The sequence below is a fragment of the Melanerpes formicivorus genome, unplaced genomic scaffold, assembly GCF_026170545.1.
Source record: "Melanerpes formicivorus ecotype bairdi unplaced genomic scaffold, bMelFor1.0.p_v2 SCAF_4, whole genome shotgun sequence".
Lineage (NCBI taxonomy): Eukaryota > Metazoa > Chordata > Aves > Piciformes > Picidae > Melanerpes > Melanerpes formicivorus.
The window spans coordinates 8587155-8606195 of record NW_027142356.1 but is presented as its reverse complement, the minus strand read 5'-3'; the positions used below and the strand labels follow the sequence as shown (position 1 = coordinate 8606195).

The following is a 19041-nucleotide window of genomic DNA, read 5'->3' as shown; positions in this document are numbered from 1 at the left end:
TATTTTCCAATTACCTTTTATTTAGACTTGATTTATATATATTATTATTAATTATATTTATATATTATTGCATTTCATTAAGAAAATAATAAATGTTCCTTTTTATAGACACTTATTTCTGAAGTCTACATTTATTTTATTTACTTATTTTAGTTTTAGTACACAACCCAATGGGAGAGACAGCTCATAAGTGATTAGTACCTGATTCTTAGTTTACCAAGTGCAGTCACATTGGCCCGTTGGTACGACAGATTTTAACTCTGTTGAACTAACCTTGATTCTTTTGATTCTTGATTCTTACATTGCAGATAAGGAATTTTTGCCATATCATGTTATCTCCTAATGTTACATCAATATACTTGTGCCAAAAAAAAAGGGAAAAAAAAAAGAAAGGTGGTCTAGATGCAGAGTAAAATTGAACAGAGAAAGAAGGAACCTCCTTAACTCCCCTTTTTGGAAAGCAGAGCCTCTACTCTCTTTCAGAGCAGGATATTTATTACACCCTAGGTAGACCATCCTAGATCCAAACCCATTTGTTTCAGGTAGGTTTACACAGCAAAGCAAATGAAGGAAAACATTTTTACATGTGCTGTTTTATAGTCTTCAGTTGTGACTGCATTTATCAGAGGACATGAGACAAATGTAATAAAGAGCAATCAGCTTTTTCAGTACTTACTATAGCTAAGGTTGCACAGTGGTTTCCAGTTTAATTCTCTTCTCAGCCTCATAATTTTCTGATGCTTTCATTCCTGAGAAGGGGCTTTTCCTTACAGTTATTTTTCTTTGGAAAGTTTGAGTGACTTGGCTCAAATATTGCGAAGAATATTGCAAAGAAAATGTGTGTATGTAGACTTGCTAATTATAAATATTTTTATTGTTTTAACAACTCTTCAATGTATGCATCTGGGGAAGGGAGGCTGAAATTTCAGCTGTTTCCATACCACGTCAGATGTCTTTCTGGGCTACTGGGAGTTTGGATTTTGGTTTGAGATCTTCTGGAATACCACTTGCTGTGCACAGACAGCATAGCTCATGTATATCTTCCTCGTGGTACTTTGTGCTGGGGAGCTTTCTGGTAGGGCCAGCAGTTGTCCTGCTCACGGAGACGGGAGGAGGATGAGAAAATTCCTCCTGACTTGCTGCTTCTCATCTGCATGTGTGGCTCATGTCACCTTCACTGTGTTTTGCTGAAACCCTTCCTTTTGGAAAGTTCTTTCTCTGATCAATACTGATCAAGTACACACTGAAGATATTTTGGAGGAAAGAATGAAGTGTCTTAAAATATTTTAAATCGACTGATTGTGTTGGCTTTCGAAGTGATGTTATCAAGGGCTTGCAGGGCTGGTGATGTGTTTCCCTTTGCTTTCGCTATCCTCCTAAGAAACTGGTGATTCACACTCCAAAGGGTTAATAGTTTATCAGAAGGGGTGATTCAAATTCTAGACTGTGAGCAACCAAGCCAGTCACAGCATACTGTGTGGCTGATTAACTGTGACACCATCTTGGACTGTTTTAATCTCCAAAAGGAGTTATTTATGAGGAATAACAGTAACGTTCAGTACTTGTCTTTCAGGAAAAAAAAAAAAATCAGCAGGAGAAAAAGTCATAAATACAGATTTCAAAACAGTTTTATTGCACCAGTTGTCTTCCTGCTCACGAGGAGCATGGCATTAGGAATTAGAACCAAAAATACAGCAACCAAAGGATGTGATCTTTCTTCTCCCGCTTCCGTGAGCGGGGCTGCCCGCTGCGAGCCTGCCTGTCTCCGGGCTGCGGTCGTGCCTCCTGCTCCGGCAGCCGGCGCGGGCCAGGCAGCAATTACAATGGCAGCAGCGCTTGCTGACAGCTCCGGGGTGATGGTAACCTTTAGAGGGAGAGGTGAACTGGGACTTCTTGATGTGGCCGGGCTGGGCGGGCACGACGTCAGCCTGGAGATACTCTGCAGCCGGCGTCAAACCCCTGACAGGGACGTCCGCGGCGGCAGCCCGGCGAGCGCTGACTGGCTGGCTCCGAGTGCTGGCGGTGCTAGCAGTCCCGCAGCACGGAGTCGACAGAGATGAAGGCTGAGGAGGAGAAAGAGCTTCATCCGCATGGCAGCCTGTCCCAGCGGCTGCAGAAGGGGCTTCCTTGCACTTTTGGGTCACAGAGTATGGCTGCGGCTTGCACATCTCCTCTGTGAGGAGGGAGCCTCGATCTCTGGAGGCGTTTCAAACCCGCCTGGATGTGTTCCCGTGTGATTTAGTCTGTGCGATCCCGTTCTCGGAGGTTGGACAGATATTGAGAGGTCTTTTCCAATCCCTACCACGCTGTGATTCTGTGAAAGAGGAGGTGGTGTGGGCCGACTCTCGGGCACCGGTCATACGTGAAGTACTGGTAGAAACACGGCGTGAGCTCTAACGAGTGGTTCCCCTGGTGCTAACATAGAAATGTTTCCCACGGTGAAGAGTTTTGTGGTGGCCATAGAGTGTATTAGTGTGGATTACTAGAGCTGTTATCTGCCTGTTATGCTTTCACATAGCACACCTCAACTTGTCCTCTGTATGCTTTCCTGGGACCACAGTCTTGGGACTTGAGGGGCATTTGGACAAAATGCTGGGGTGAGAGGATCCCCTTGCCGTTTGTCCCTGCCCTACAACTATTGCCTGTGCTCTCTTGCATTTGTAATGTCATGCAAAGCCTTCTCGGTGCGGGGGGGGCGGGCGGGAATTGAGGGGGTTTGGCTGTGAGGTGAGTCACTTTCTGTGATTTTGTGAATACGAAAATGATGAAAAGACATGAACCCTAAAGATGTCCATACAGAGAGCTGTCGGACAGAAGGGAAGGAGAAGCTCCTTAGATGTGCTTTTCAAAAAGAAAATATATTGTTGAGCTGTAGCCTTAGCAAAACGAGGCATTTCCTGATGGTCCTGATTGATTTTTTTTTTTTATTAGTATTATTATTATTGTTTTAAGCCAGAAATTAAAGACAGATTAGGCCCCAGGGGCAATGCTAAGGGAGGTCTGGCCATATCCAGGTTGTGACAGTTGCTGTAAGGGGGCATGGAAATTTAGTGCAGCTGCTGAACCTGAAAAATAATAACAAACCCCAATACACCTCTATGTTAGAGGATGTCTTTAATACAACATCTATCCCCAAATCCTTTACATAGAATTAAAAGCAGATTTAACTTGAAGGACAGGTAATTTTGTTTATTTAAAGGTAAAGGAAAACATAGGACATTAGACTGTACTAAAGCTGGTGTGAATCAAAACGCATTCAACTGAAGTGTCTTAGAGATGCTGTAAAACACACAGGATTATAATCTGGCCCATAGTATGTTGCATTTACTGTGTATAATCTGTCCCTTTGGAGGGGCTCAGGTAAAGGATCTTCAAATTTTCCTTGATTTGGGTTTTATCCTTAAAAGAAATACATTAATTTTTCATGTTCCTTTACTTTTTGCTTTTATCTTAAATTCTGCTAGACTCTGTATTTTCCAAACATTTCCTCCTTGAGAACATTTCAGTGGCAAAAGGATTTAAAAAAGCAAGAGGGGAATGAAAAGGTTACTCTTTTTTTCTGTGTCTTTTGTGCTCCCCTAAAATCTTCTTCCCCAGGAGAAATGAAAAAGGGGACACAATCTAATGGAACTCCCTGGCACAGAATCTAAAGGGAAGAGTTCATACAGAAAAATAAAGAGACAGAAGAAAAGCAATCAAAAAATTGATATTTTAAAATTAAAATATCTACCAACATAAATTTTTGGCTGTCATATTTATTTATGTACATTGGCAAGAATAAATAGTGAAACTGGTAAAATTCTGCAAAACCTTTGTTTAAACCACTCAGTTTATTTTGCTACATTTCTCATCAGGTGTAATTACAAGGAATAAAAAAGAATTTGTAAAGCTTGAAAAAATATATCTGGAACATTTGTACCACCATTTGTTCAGGGTATGAATGCTTGCTTTAGAAATAAATGCAAGCTTTACTCTGTGATGTGTATTTTCTGTGTGGATGTAAATAAGACAAAGGAAAAGGTTAGTTGCTTTACAGGAAAAGCCTAAAGATTCTTTTGCTGATTAAGTCCAAAAGAGATACAAATACCTATTTCGTTATTGAAATACATATCTATATTTAACATGGAAAGAGAACTGTGTGAGAACTTGTGGCTTGCCAATATAGTTTGCAGCTGGAGGTCTCACTGGTGTTTAATGAACATTCACCCTCTTGATTATTGGGATTTTGTGTCTGAGTTGTAACCAGCATAGCCTCTCCTTCTGCCTACTGGAAATCTGCAGGAAGAATTGTCAATTAAAGCCGAATACGGGGATCTTCAAACAATCTGTCTTTCCAGTTAGGGCAAAACTGCCACCTTTGGAAGATCCCAGAAAGATTCATGCTTACCTACACAGCTGTCAGCAGCAGGTCTGGTCTCTGCAATACAATACTTTGTGAGAGATTCTGGTGACCGTCCCATGTGTTACAAAGCCTTCGCTACTGACTGTGGGTTTTGGAGTAATACTTCTTCTGTTACTCCGTGTGCTTAGCTGCAAAACACTGTCTTGGGCAAAAGACTGGATTATTCTGAAATGTTTGACTAACTGTGTGTGGGCCTTAGCTTCTCCAATCGAGGCATCCAAACTTATTGATGCACTGAGTGGTGAACTCTTTCTCTCTGATCTTCAGTAGCTTGATATCCTCTGCTTAGTACACTTCATGCATTTAACCACTGTGTTTTGTAACTGGTTCCTCTGGTAAATCTCCATGACACTTAATTGTTTTAGAAGGTCCTAGTGGCTCTCAGAATCTAGGTAGTAGTGTCACAGTCATAAATCTGAAAATAGGAGCTGCTTCTTAGTATTTTTGCCTCCATATTACCTCGTTTGAGGAGACATGAAGCACATCTGTTTTCAAAGGACACAAGAGTTTCTTGCAGTGAGGAGCACAGGAAATGTACACCTAGGTTTGGAAGTTTCTGTTTGGCCAGTTTGAAGTACACAAGGAGTGGGGCTGAATGCAAGTTAAAAGTGAAAAAAATTCCCAAATACCAAATAGTTTATTTCTCTACAGGTATATCCGTAGATCATACATGTTAAGAAATAAAGAAATCCTCCTCCCCACACAGGTTTAGTGTTCTGTCCATCTACTTCCAATTTCTTTGGTCTGGAGAAGCATGTTGGTCTGACAGCAGCTGCCAGTGAAGTAGGTTGTTGCTTCCTCTGGAGGGAACTGTCTGTCAGGGAAGCAAAGCAAAACAAAACCCATTTCCATTTCCTCAGAGATGCTGCAAGCTATCTTCAGAGCAATGAGTTACGAGATGGATCTCACTCTGCTGGGAAGACACTTCCATTCCCACTAAATTTAAATTAGCATTTGGAAACTTGGTTGAATCCAGCTGAGTGATGAACTTCATACTTAGTGAAATTTGGAGTAATTTGAGAAAAAAAAAAAATAGTTTGGGCTCCTGCCCTTAAATATCTGAAAAGCTTTGGGCATTTCTCCCTAGTTTTCTTAGTGCTCTTCAAACTTCTAGAGGTTATGAACATATGAGGACTTTGTTATTTGCATCAATAGATATACATTTAGTTTTGACAGTCTGCTTCCGGTCTGGTCCTTTAGGTGCTGTGTGCCTCTCTTTAATACTGCACATGTCCATTTATTTCCAGAAGATCTGAATGATAGTAGCATGAGATCACCACATTGTGTTTTTTGTTGTGGTGGATTCTTTTTGTCTGTCTCATCAGTTAATTTTGTTCTCTTTGTAATCTTCTTCCCTTATTCAAAGCAACTCTGGAGGAGAATACTCCACCCACCACTGACATACCTTTCTGCTCATTTCTGGATAAGGGAAACACAAGTGAGATAACATCCCAAAAAGTTATAATTTGATGGAGTTGCTATTGTTTTTACAAAAGTTAAACAAGTCAGTGAATAGACTTAGAGCCCAGCTGAATATACCATAAATTCTGAGTTGTGTCACAGCATCTTGGAGAGAAGGAGGATCTTTGAAGTGTGAATTAACAGAGCCTCCATGTATTTTGATCAATAATCGAGACCCACCTATAATTTTATGAACTGTCTTAGGGGTGAGAAAATGACATTTTGCTCATCCAGTTTTAGTGGTAATCTCTCAATACCCTTCTGGCTTGATTTTTTTATGGCTTTGCTACCCTCTGTGAAGTAGGACGCATCAGGGTGAAGACTCCATGTTGGCATATCTGGAGAATACCAAGAATCAAGAAGTGAACTGAACTTAGATGCTCTCCCCAGCAAGAAACTCATGGATAATCCATGATAATAGGAAGAGAAAATGCAGGACTGGCTTGTTACTAGAAATCAGTGAGCTACTTCCAGTTTGTGTTTCTCCATCTCAGTGCAATCGTCCCTAACTGGGTGGGTGGATGTCAGCCTTCCTGCATTTGCATGTGAGGCTGCCTACTCCTGCATGTATGAACTGGGTATGTATGTCCAAATGGGCAGCTGGGTCACAGCTCCCTGCCTGTGATTTTACCCCTTTTGTGTCTCTGTGGAGTTTGCATGGCCCTCTGCCAACTGTCTTCGAAACTATCCTGTGGCACTGATAGCTGTTTACTTTTGGGCTTGGGAGGAGTGAAACACCAGGATGACTGTGTGTCGAAAGACAAGTCAAAAGAACAATCACAGAAGACTGCTTTTTATCATTTTATTGTAAAAGTTCAAATAATTTTCTGATTTTTCAGAAACATTTGCTTACAAATAATCTGGGATGAAGACAGAAATGTGATTTTAGTTTATTTAAGGCTGCACAAAGATGGAAAAAAAGAAATATAATGAAGGCAAACTTGTGGTGGTGGTGGTTGTTTTCAATTTCTTACTCCTCGCAAAGCCCAATACTGGGGGGGGGGGGGGGGGGGGGGAAGTGACATTCTAATTCTGAACCTAGTTTTCTGAAATCAAATACTGATAAAGTTGCTTTCAGCTTCAAATCCAGTAAATACACAAGCTCATCTGAAACCCAGGTCAGAGCAAACACCATGCTCTGTAGAGCAGTTTAAAATCCAATGTAGGGACCTAGGTGTCATTTCAGTTGTTACTTTAAAAATGTTTTACAAAAATAAACGAGTAGCAATTCCTCAAACTAAGAGATAAGTAGATAAGAAATATTATTATAAAAAGTCCCCTGAGATGGTTACATTCTCCCAAACAAAACTAAGATCTCAGCTGTGGAAAGAGAAGTAAAAGAGTCTACTCCTTACCAGTACTCTGTTTAATGTAGTACAATCCCTAGTAGGACACGCTGCCAGCAGTCACATGTTGATAGATACACAATGCTGTAAAAATCTTACCCAGGGTGGGGAGGCTCATGGAGTATTTACCCCCCTGCAGAGAGCACCTAACCCTCAGGAGGGCTTCTGCTCGCTGAGAAGTACTGGGGGTCAAAAACCCAACTACCTTCTCTTTGGCTTTTCTTGCCTTAGTAACCTCCTTCTGTGTAGCTGTTAGTTTAGAAGAAATGACATTTCAGGTATGCCTTTATTGTTCACTGGCAAGGATTGATAGCTTGGAGGAGGGAACCCTCAGGAAGGGGGGAAACATGAAAATTCTCTGTCTTTTTCCCAGTGCTCATACATGAACATGTGGGACAACAAGAGGGTTGCTCTCAACATCATTTTTTTTCCCCTCCACCCCACTTTCAGGGGAAAGACAAAGGCTTGTAGCTGCTCTGTGCTCCATGGTAATGTTCTCTACACTAAATCTTTTGTAGGTTAAAGGGAAAAGTGCAGAGCTAGCTTTACCCCAGTTCTGCTGATTTGTTGCCCTGCCTTCCTGTTTACTTTTTTTTTTTTTTTTTTTTTTAATTAAATGTGGTCTGATGCTGGGATAAGAAAGTGTAAGGGGCATAAGGGCACTGGAGTGGATGGATGTTGTTAGCACCTGGATGTTTCACAGAAATCAGATGTGTGCTCATGCCAAGGAAATTGAGAAGATGAATACAATGCAAGTTTCTCAGGTTGCCAGTGGTGCTGTGGCACTGACAAGTGTCACGTCTAGGAGCAGCGCAGCACTAGTAGCTGGACATGATCTTTACCTGGGCACCAGTGGAGTGCAGGCTTGGGCAGGGTTTGCATGCCAGCCCTGCTCTTTCACAGCACTGCAGGACTGATGTCCTTTCCATTTCTGAGCTTTTTGTGGAGCTGGAGCACCTCGAAACAGGCTTCAGTTTGGCAGTGCAGTTTGGGGAGCCCATGCTGGCATCTGTCCTCCTCAGGGCTGGATCCTGTGGCGGCAGTGAGGGGCAGCCAAGAGCATGGCACAAGTGTCCAGGGCTGTGTGTGGCCATGTGGGGACCCTAGGCAGATCCCTGTCTGGAGAGAAGGGGAACCTTCTATGCTGGGGAAGGAGTGGCCTCCAGAAAGGTGGGAGCTGGGGACTTTTGGGGGTGCAAAGGGGGTGAGAGTCAATGCTTGGCATGTCCCTTCTGGGTTTGGGGGAACGGGGAAGGAACACCCACTGCTGACAGTTTTAAAAAGTGAGGCAGTGAGAGGCTGCCAGAGGTCCCTGAGTGGGAGGGGGAAGCAGCCCAGGAAGCCCCCCAGGAAGTCAGCACCTCTGACTGTGTCCTGGCGCTTCCACCACGGGTTGGGGCCAGCCCTTGCGCTCCTCTAGAGTCCCTCATCCCACTTCGCCGCTGGATGCCCGGAGCTCCTTGTCCCACACTGGCTGGGGTGCAGGAGGAGGAGGAGGAGGAGGAGACCGGCAGCTTGCATTCCTGCTGGTTGCAGAGGCTGAGGCAAAAGACAGAAAAAGGAGGAGGGGAATAAAAAGTAAAGAGGAGGGAGAGAGTGAAAGAAAACTAAGCCCAGCTTTTGCCGGTGCTGCTTGGATTGGATCTGGTTTGAGTTTCCTCTCTGCTGGCTTGTGCAGCAAGAGAGGAGGAGTGGGGGGAAGTAACTCGCTCACTCTTCATCTGAAGCTCAAGCAAACGTGCTGCTGCCTGCACTGGTGGGGAGTTGCCCTGGCTGCAGTTGCCTCCTAGCTTATTGCTCTCAGTTACTAAAGAATTGCCTGGACTTCTCGAAGACCTGGAGGAAAAAGCCATCGCTTCACAGACCTGATAGCTGTTCAGTGCTTATAGACTTGACACTTTTTTTTTTTCCTAGGGGATTTTTTTTTTGCTTCTTTTCCTCCCGTGTATCTCAGTAGCAGTTCCTTGAGTGTGGCATTGAAATCTGTTGCTTTAACAACTTTGGGAGATATTTTAAAAAACTTTTTAATTTTTTTTTTACTCTTTTGTTTTCTTTACCTTAAAAAATAAAATCCTTTTGGGGGGAGGGGAGATGATCGTGCTGATGTGGAATAAGTGCTCCTGCTGTCTCCTCTTACTAGCCGCGGTCCTGATTGTGGAGAGCTCCCAGCTAGACAGCTCCAGCTCCAAGGTGAACTCCATCAAGTCCACCCTGATGGGGGAGGCTCCAACTCGGGCAACCAACAGATCTGCAGGGATCCACCAGGGACTGATGCTTGCTAGCAGTAAGAAAGGCAAAATGCTAGAGCAGATGGGAAAACCTCCCAAACACTATCACCGGCAAGGAGAGGTAAGATATCGCTCATTGCTCAAGTGTCTGTTGGTCTGCATGCTGTGTGCAAAGAACTGCTTGTCTTCCCCTAAGACTGTTTTCAAAGCTTTACTGTGTTACATTGATTTACTTCATCAGGGTTGTCTGGGACAGTGTCACCTCCTAATTGGTGTTAAGGACTGTGCAAGTAGAAACTGGAAGGTTTCAAACCTTTCATTCTTCTTGGTAGGACTAATAACAGATGGAAAAGAGTAATCTAAACCCCCCCTAATCTTCAGCGTTTCTTTGTTTAAATCCTTTAAAGAGCTGCTAGAAGTAAAGGAAGAGATCTCAGACACTCTGAATGGAATTTGACTGGGTGAGGAAAATTTGAGCGCGAAGTAAAAGCTGTGCTTAAGGTGGTGAAATAATCTTGGGTTTAAAAATGACACCTAGCAAGTCAGTCTCTGATATGGTGAGAAGAGAAGAGCATGCTGTCCCAGGGTTTAAGTCACATTCATTTGTTTAATATGACAGAAAATAAATTCTAGGTTTCTTGTCCAGAATATGTTCCAGTGGTTGTAGAAGTTTTGATTGGTTATGTCCAGCTGAGATAAGCAGGGAGTAAGAGCCCTGAGTATGAAGTTTGAGTGAAAGAAATTAGAAAATAAAAAAAGAGGAAACTTTATTAAAAAGAATGAAAGAAAGAAAGGACCCTGACTTATTCTTACAGTCTTCTTTTCTCTCTATCCTGCTTGGAAACTTGGCAGTCTGATAGAAAATTATCTTCATTCAAGTATCTTTGTGGTAAACTAGAAAGCAGCATTCTAAGCCATGAGTCTCCTACTTCCCTATCAAGTCTCAGCTTGGCTGATATGTTGTGCATTGCGGTGTTGAAAGAGACATAACTCTTCAGAAGATATAGATTTTATATTATCAGGTATTATTAGTGCCTCCAAACACAGCTGCTTTTCATAAGCAACAGTGCAGCAGCAAGGGAGCTGCCAGTGTTCAGCACTAAAAGGCAAAGTACGCAGTGCCTGAAGGGTCTGTATCTTGCCTACATTTTCCTTAAAGCAGCAGAGAAGCTGCAAATTCAGGCAGTCCTCTGTATTTGTAGTGTTGTTTCACATCAGCTTCCTAATAATTGGCTGTTACCATTTGGTATTGTGTGCAGGCGTAATAACAGTGGTGCTAGTTTTGTGTGTGAGAGATTTTTTTTCTAAACTCCTCCAAGCTTTCTTTTCCTAGCCACTCAATTGTTTTATAATTTACCCAGAATTTGGTTGCCTCTCCTTACCTCTGAGCAAAGTTTAGTAACAGATGCTGCGCTGAAGTTTCATATTACTCAAGTACTGTGCTCTTTCCTAGTGCATGTTGTAGTAATTACGATATTAAATCACCTTGAGGAAATATTGGAACGTGATAGGCTTCCTTACATGTTCTCTCTGGGTTTTACTTTCTGTATAGTCACAAAAAGGCAAGACCTAGGATCTATTTTCCCACTGAGTGTTATCTAGGCTCATGAGATTTAGTGCAGGTCCTTGTGGGACTGTACTGTACAGTCCCAAACAAGATACAAATTTTTGCCTTTTGGGGAAGTCTTGCCAACTTTCCCTATGCACAACATTCTTGGCACTTTGGTGCATGCTCAAGGCAGTGTTGGAAGTGATTGATTACAATTCACCCAGCTCCTGGAAAACAAGCTGCACTGCCCACCCATGGCTGCGTTGGCAAGATTTGCCTCTTGTTTGCCAGCCTGGACTGTTTGGTGGGGACTTCTTGTTACTGGTGTGAACTCCCAAACTATATTTCAAGTCAGACCCAACACTACAAGTATCTGTAATGGTAGAAGAGGTGGCATGCCTGTTAAGATGTTCTGTCTGGAGCACAAGCAAAGAGCCTGGAGAATCAGTGACACTGGCTCCCAGGGAGCAAAGCCTGACCTCCTGTCAAGGGCTCTTGGTGCCCTCTCTCCTCCTGGGACTCTGGCTCAGCTCTTGTGCAGCCTCATGCAGTGTAATCCATGTGAATGACTCAGATTTGCTACCAATAACTGCAGACTCTGCTGCCAGTAACTTGGCCACCCACCTGAAGCAACAGAGGACAGAAATGACAGAAAAGAAAAAGTAGTAACTTTTGTGATCATGCAACTTTTGTGATCATGCTTTGTCTTCGGTGGTACTTCAGGTTACAACATGGGTAAGTTGTGGCATTTTTTAGCAGCGGTATCACACATCTCAACCACTTATGATGTGTGTTGGGCCAACCACTTACGAGGTTGGGACTCAATTTTTTCAGATTGTGGGATTCTATGCTGAAGTTCTGCATGGCATGCTATAAAGGAGCATGTTATAAAAGAGTATGGCATGTTATAAAAGAGCAGGCCTGTGCTTTTCTTTCTGAAATTATCTGCTGCATTAGTGGAATTTGTACTGTGTCAAAAGTAGTAGTATCTCTTGTATCTTGCTAACATCAAATGGAGCTGTCTCATTTACAGTAAGGACTAAAGCTGAAGGGGAAACTAGTAGCATCTTGCTGTTGTGACAGCTCTGAAATGTGCAATTGACTCTCGGCAGCTACATGTAAGTGAAATGGTGGAGCTCTCACCAAAATAGATTAAAGACCCATCAGCCAGCAACCTATTGACTTAGACAGGTAGAATAATGCACTTTCAGAAGGTTTCTCTAATATGAGATTCTCAAGACTAGAAGCAAACTGAAAGTCTTTAATCAGCAATAAATCAAGGGATACAATAGTTCATGGCTTATCTAGAGTGTTGACATTTTTCAGCTGGTAGTCACAGTGCTTCTGCCCAGAAAAGCAAGATCCAGCGCTCCTTTGTCAGGCAAAGTTCCAGCTCAAACTAATGAAAATACTCACATAAGCAAAGCAAGCTGATCTGCCTTGCTGGAGGGACTGGTGGAGCAAATGTGGATTTCAGTGAGACTTACGTTTTTATGTCTTTCCGAGGAACAGTATTTGTTTTCTGTTCTTATTCCCTTTACTGCCTTGGATCAGCAGCGAATGAGCAGCACTGACGTGCTAAATCAGTGAGATTTCACTGTCTTCACTGTCACTCCTGTTTTCCCCTTTCTGCAAACTGTTAATGTTTTCCCAGTTCCACAGAGAACCAGAAAGTATCTACAGCATTTGCACAAGGGAAAAATATGCTCAGAAACAGGACTTTACAGTTAGACTAGGTTACTTTTTGGGAGCTCAGGACTCTATGCTGTCTGCCATCAATTTCCTATCAAAACCTGACTGAGAGAACGGTCTTCTAGGAAGAACCATCACCTCAGCGCTGTTGCCTCCCTGGGAAATTGTTCTGGATATATCCTCTCTCTAAATAAATACCACACAGTGAAGAGAGTCATAAATGAAAGAGGACAGGTTAGCAACAATGGTGGATTAATTTTTCTGCATCTGAACAATAACTTTCACCATGTTAGGGTAAGCTCTCCTGTATCAACTAGAGAGATGCAACTTGAAAGGGAAAACCAGCATATCGTAGCCATAACTGAAAGGCAAAACCATTCCATAGATTTTGGGACATGGCTCTATGGCTTCTTGAATTTGCTTTGTCATCTGTCTGACTCCTTGATGCTGAGTTATATTCCTTCCTTTCCTGAGGCTTGTCCCCTCTGTCAAGTGCTGGGGTCTGCACACCTTTGTATCCAACTGCCTCTAATGATGCGGTAGGCTGAGATCTAGCAAACTTGATTTTCAGTGGTTTTCTCCTTTAGGCTACAGGCACTACTATCTTCTGTCCTTCCCAAGTTGTGGCCACAAGCAATTGCTTTGGCTATTTCCCCAACAAGATTTGTCTCTGGCTCCCTTTACTGCTGCATAGCTCCTTGAGTTTGTGATTCCTGCTGGGGCTGTTCTTGCCACTTCCCCCTTACATGACGGGAGCAGCAGCAACAATGGGAAGAGCTGCGGGGCTGAAAAAGAAATAATGAAGTCTAGAAATGTGAGAGAGGACTGAAAACCTGGGTAATACTGCAGAAACATAATCAACAGATATCAGATAAGCTTTTCTATTCCACTGTACTCAGTTTAGTATTTTATATTTATTTATATATATATATTTAAGCTCTATCACAACTTGAGCAAAGAGGCTTGAGACCACAGACGCCAAACCTAAAGGGCATTAATCCAAATGGCTAACTTGACATTGATCTCATGAGTGCATGGACATCCATGTGTTTCTTCAACAGGATGTAGTTACCCACAAGGACCGGCTAGAAAATGCTTGGACAATGCTTTGTAGCAAGTAAAACAGCATGAGATGTAGTAATCAACTGCAGTGTCCTGAGAATGTTACAATAAAATGTACCAGAGACACCAAAAATGTAACCACAATATCTTGAATAGTTAGCAACCAAGCCAGTATAAATTATTTCTTCATGGGATTAAAATTAAATTAATTACAACACCTAGAAACTATATCCAGCAACAGCTGCTTTTTAAAGTAAATTTAAAAAAAAAAAAAAAAGTAAAGACAGAATTGCTAAATCTGCAGTGGTCACCAGAGAACATGTTCTTTGCTCTTGCTGTTTGCTGCAAGAAATGTGGGAGACACACTGGTTTACTGGCAGTGCTCTTGCTAAATAGCCAAGTGGCTTGACTCTTGACTGTCAAAATGGGATGGATAGCATTATCTCCTTCCTGGGTGATGCTTGGTGTTCCCTTCAATTTGCTATTATCCCTGGAATCCTTGGCATAAAGCAAAAGCTCCTGCAAAGTGGCTTCACTACAACTATTCCCTAGGACATTGATGTGCTATTGGGAGTGCAAACACTGAAGAAGGGTGAGTTTCTGTCTGGAGAGTCCATCAGAGTTTAAGGATGCCAAAAAAGATAGAATATAATAGAATAGACCAGACCAGGTTGGAAGAGACCTTAAAGATCATCGTGTCCAACCTATCATCCAACCCACCTAACCAACTAAACCATGCAACCAAGCACCCTATCAGGTCTCCTCCTGAACACCTCCAATGATGGTGACTCCACCACCTCCCTGGGCAGCCCATTCTAATGGGCAATCACTCTCTCTGTGTAGAATTTCTTCCTAACCTCCAGCCTAAACCTCCCCTGGAGCAGCTTGAGACTGTGTCCTCTTGTTCTGGTACTGGCTGCCTGGGAGAGGAGACCAACCTCTGCCTGTCTACAACCTCCTTTAAGGTAGTTGTAGAGAGCAATAAGGTCACCCCTGAGTCACCTCCTCTCCAGGCTAAACAACCCCAGCTCCCTCAGCCTCTCCTCATTGAGCTTGTGTTCCAAACCCCTCACCAACTTTGTTGCCCTTCTCTGGACACGTTCCAGAAAGTCAACATCCTTCCTAAACTGAGGGGCCTAGAACTGGACACAGTACTCATGGTGTGGCCTAACCAGTGCAGTGTACAGGGGCAGGATGACCTCCCTGCTCCTGCTGGCCACACTGTTCCTGATGCAGGCCAGGATGTCATTGGGGTTGCTGTGGCCAATGTGCAGAACCTGGCACTTGGATGTGATGATGAAGCATGATTCCATTTTGCCCTCAGAAAAATGAATCTGATTAAGACATTATGTTTGATTAAGTGATGATTTGCAGATGCAAATATAGCACAGGTTTAATTTTGATTTTAATTATCTCAACACCGGATGTATCTTGCAAGCACTTCATATCTCACAGTTTGTCACTTGAGCCTTTCTTCCTTTTACAGTTGTATTTACAAGTGCCTCACCCTGAAAATGTCATTTAGGAGGAATCTAACTCTGCAAAGGAGGAGTCCCATGAAGCTGCTGCTTTTGTTTGTTTCTCAAGCATTGCTTTCCTCTGGATTTTGTGTATCTGTTTTTTTTATGTATATCCAAGTTTTATATATACATTAAATATAGTAATTTGGAGAACACCTTAAAAGTAAAGACCTTCCCTTCCTGCTTGACCTTTTCAAAGTCCCTGCCAAGTCCATGCTATCCCTATAAGCATAGCAAGGGTCAGGGTGCAATGGGCCAGCAGCCCCCTTGCCCTACCCTGGCTTGTGGCTTGCAACCATGCCCTGGCAGGGTGCTTGGGAGCTTTGTGTCAGGGTCAGCAATGCAGTGATTAGACACGTATGATAGATCTGAGAAGCTGAAGTTTCTGTGGGGAAGAAAACCAAAAGCCACCTCTCTGCTTTTCCTGCATTGGTAAAGCTCCAAGTTTATTTAAATATTTTGTTGCTGTTGTTTGGGGGGTGTGGGGGTGTGTGAGGAGTTTGCTGTTTTGTTGTTGCTTTGGGGGGATTTTTGTTAGGTTTTTGTTTGTCTGTCTGTTTGTTTTGGTGGTGGTCTTGTTTTGTTTTAGTATGTGTTGTATTTGTTTGTTTTTTCGAATGGAGGCTGATTCTTTGGAAATCCTTGTCATTCAGTCCTGTGTTCTAGGCTGTATTTCTGGTGCTTTCAGGTTGAAGGTAGTTTCTATGATCTTCATATCCATAGGTGTGAAAGGCCCATACAAAGACCAAGAAGATCACAAGGTTGGCTTCGTTACTTTTGAAACTTGGTTATTCTTGCAAAAGTCTTTATTTTTCATCACAGCCCATGAATGTTCCAGCTGTGCTTTTTGATCAAGTACTGGATGTGCAATGACCATATGTGTCCCCAAGCCATCACTTTCCCTCAGTATAATCTCTTGCCTTTTTGACTGAAGCGCAGGTTTCGATGGAGAATGTCATGAACACAAAGCAATTTTCAAGCTGCAACAAAATGTGAATGGGTGAATTGATGAAACTTCCAGGCTTTTTGCGGAATCCTGTGCTTTAGAATGAGCCACAGAAAGTAATGTTAGAGAGATGGCACAAAAGGATCCATATGGTCACACTAAAGGATGAAAGCACAGCAGTTTTCAAACAAAATAATGAGTTCTGTTCATCTTCGTTACATTTTTCTTGGGATCAGCCCTAAATCCCTCTGTGCCTTAGACATTTGTGTTCACACAACCAGAACTTGAGTTATAAGAAGGAATGGATATAAATATGCAGTGGGAATGTGGAGTTCACTCATTTAGCAGCTATTTAATTCTTACCAAAGGAAAGACCAGGGCAATGCTACAAGAAAAGGAAAAAATAAAGTTAAAGGGTTGTTTTTCCCCCCTCCTCAAAGTGCATAAGTGCATGGTTTAGCCACTTGGGACTTTCTTAAAGCTAAGCTTTGATATGATTGAATTTTCATCTGTGCAGTAATGAATCTCGGAGACATGTGTGTCCTACATATGCAGTGCAAATGGCACTGGTGTAGCGTTTGCAGCAGCAAGCCAAGGTGGGCTGTTCTGCACATGCTCAGCAATGAGGTGTTGCTTCACTCCGCAAGCCCTCGGCCTCATTCTCTCTGCATCATGTAAGTGTGAACCAGGCTGTGCATGCTTTTAAAAGCGTATTTATCAGCCCTGTGAATGAGAGATCAGGGCTCAGTTCTACTCATTTTGGCAGCTTGCACTGAGTGAAGCAGAGACTTGCTGTCAGTGTAATCTTTTCCCTGCAAGTCTGAAATGCCTAACACAGAGAGTTCTTATAGGGAACTGGAAACTTTTGTTCTTGGAATCTCACTCTTAACTAGAACAGCATTGGAGAAATTAATGCATCTCACCACAGGACCAAGGCGAATGTCTGCTCTGATGTCTCCTCTGCACCTTCCTTACTGACCTTGGTGTCCACATGGTTATCTCTCTCAGATCCTATTCCTCTCCCAAACAAAAGAAGCCCCAGACAAGACAAACTTCCCTGGTAGTTTCCCCCCCTCTTCAATAAGTTATTGCAGAGGCTCTGGTTTGGCTGGAATTGGGTCTGAACGTGGAGTCAGGGGAGCTTCTCAAAGCTTCTTACAGAAGCCCAGGCCAGTAGCCTACCAAAACCCTTCCAGACACAAACCAACAAACCTGCAAAGATTCAAAACCTGATCGTTTTGCTGTAAAAAAAGCTCTTGGGAATTGGGAGAGGGAACTGCATGTAAAGCCATTAACACAAATGTGAAATAGTAAGGTGAACTAATCTAGCTGGTGTTTACTTTGTCAATTCATTTCCAGAATGAAATGAAGTCTTTCATGAAGTACAGACACAGTACTCTGGATGGCCAGTGTCAAGTACTTGTGTCAACTCAGAAGAAGCCATAGAAATCTAGGTCTTGTGTTTAACTGGGGTTTGGGTGCTGTCTCAGATAGCTTTGTTGTTTTCCATCTCATCACAGTATCGCTAAGGTTGGAAGAGACCTTGAGGATCATTGAGTCCAACCTGTCACCACAGACCTCATGACTAGACCATGGCACCAAGTGCCACGTCCAATCTCCTCTTGAACACCTCCAGGGATGGTGACTCCACCACCTCCCTAGGCAGCCCATTCCAATGACTAATGACTCTCTCGGTGAAGAACTTCCTCCTCACCTCAAGCCCAAACTTCCCCTGATGCAGCTTGAGACTGTGTCCCCTTGTTCTGGTGCTGGTTGCCTGGGAGAAGAGACCAATCCCTTCCTGGCTACAACCACCTTTCAGGTAGTTGTAGAGGGCAATGAGGTCTCCCCTGAGCCTCCTCTTCTCCAGGCTAAACAATCCCAGCTCCCTCAGCCTCTTCTCATAGGGCTTGTGCTCAAGGCCTCTCCCCAGCCTTGTTGCCCTTCTCTGGACACGTTCAAGTGTTTCGATGTCCTTGTTAAACTGAGGGGCCCAGAACTGGACACAGTACTCAAGGTGCGGCCTAACCAAAGCAGAGTACAGGGGAACAATGACTTCTCTGCTCCTGCTGGCCACACTATTCCTAATGCAGGCCAAGATGCCATTGGCCCTCTTGGCCACCTGGGCACACTGCTGTCTCATGTTTAAGCAGCTGTCAGTCAGCGCCCCCAGGTCCCTCTCTGTTTGGGAGCTCTCCAGCCACTCCGACCCCAGCCTGTAGCTCTGCATGGGGTTGCCGTGGCCAAAGTGCAGCACTCGGCACTTGGACTTGTTGAATGGCATCCCATTGGATTCTGCCCATCTGTCCAGTTGGTCGAGGTCCCTCTGCAGAGCCTTTCTACCTTCTAACTGACTAATATTTGCTCCTAACTTGGTGTCATCTGCAAATTTGCTGATAACTGTCTTAATGCCCTCATCCAGATCATCGATGAAGATGTTGAAGAGGATGGGGCCCAGCACTGATCCCTGGGGGACGCCACTGGTGACTGGCCGCCAGCTGGATGTGGCACCATTCACCACCACTCTCTGGGCTCTGCCCTCCAGCCAGTTCCTAACCCAGCAGAGAGTGTTGCGGTCCAAGCCACGAGCTGACAGCTTAGTCAGCAGTTTGCTGTGGGGGACGGTGTCAAAGGCCTTGCTGAAGTCCAGACAGACCACATCCACAGGCCTCCCCACGTCCACCAGACGGGTCACCTGATCATCGAAGGAGATCAGGTTGGAGAGGCAGGACCTGCCCTTCCTAAATCCATGTTGGCTGGACCTGAGCCCTTGGCCGTCCTTCAGGTGTGCAGTTATTGCCGCCAGGATAATCTGCTCCATCATTTTCCCTGGCA

At 43.6% G+C, this 19041-nt stretch overlaps 1 protein-coding gene across 1 annotated transcript in view; it reads left to right on the top strand.

Annotated features, from left to right (window-relative positions):
- The first annotated feature begins 8753 nt into the window (after window positions 1-8753).
- DKK2 (dickkopf WNT signaling pathway inhibitor 2) overlaps window positions 8754-19041 on the top strand; it is a 48152-nt gene continuing 37864 nt past the window's right edge. The window contains exon 1 of the mRNA XM_068136881.1: window positions 8754-9558. Coding sequence (XP_067992982.1) covers window positions 9301-9558 — 258 coding nt within the window. The 5' untranslated portion in view covers window positions 8754-9300. The remainder of the gene's footprint in view (window positions 9559-19041) is intronic.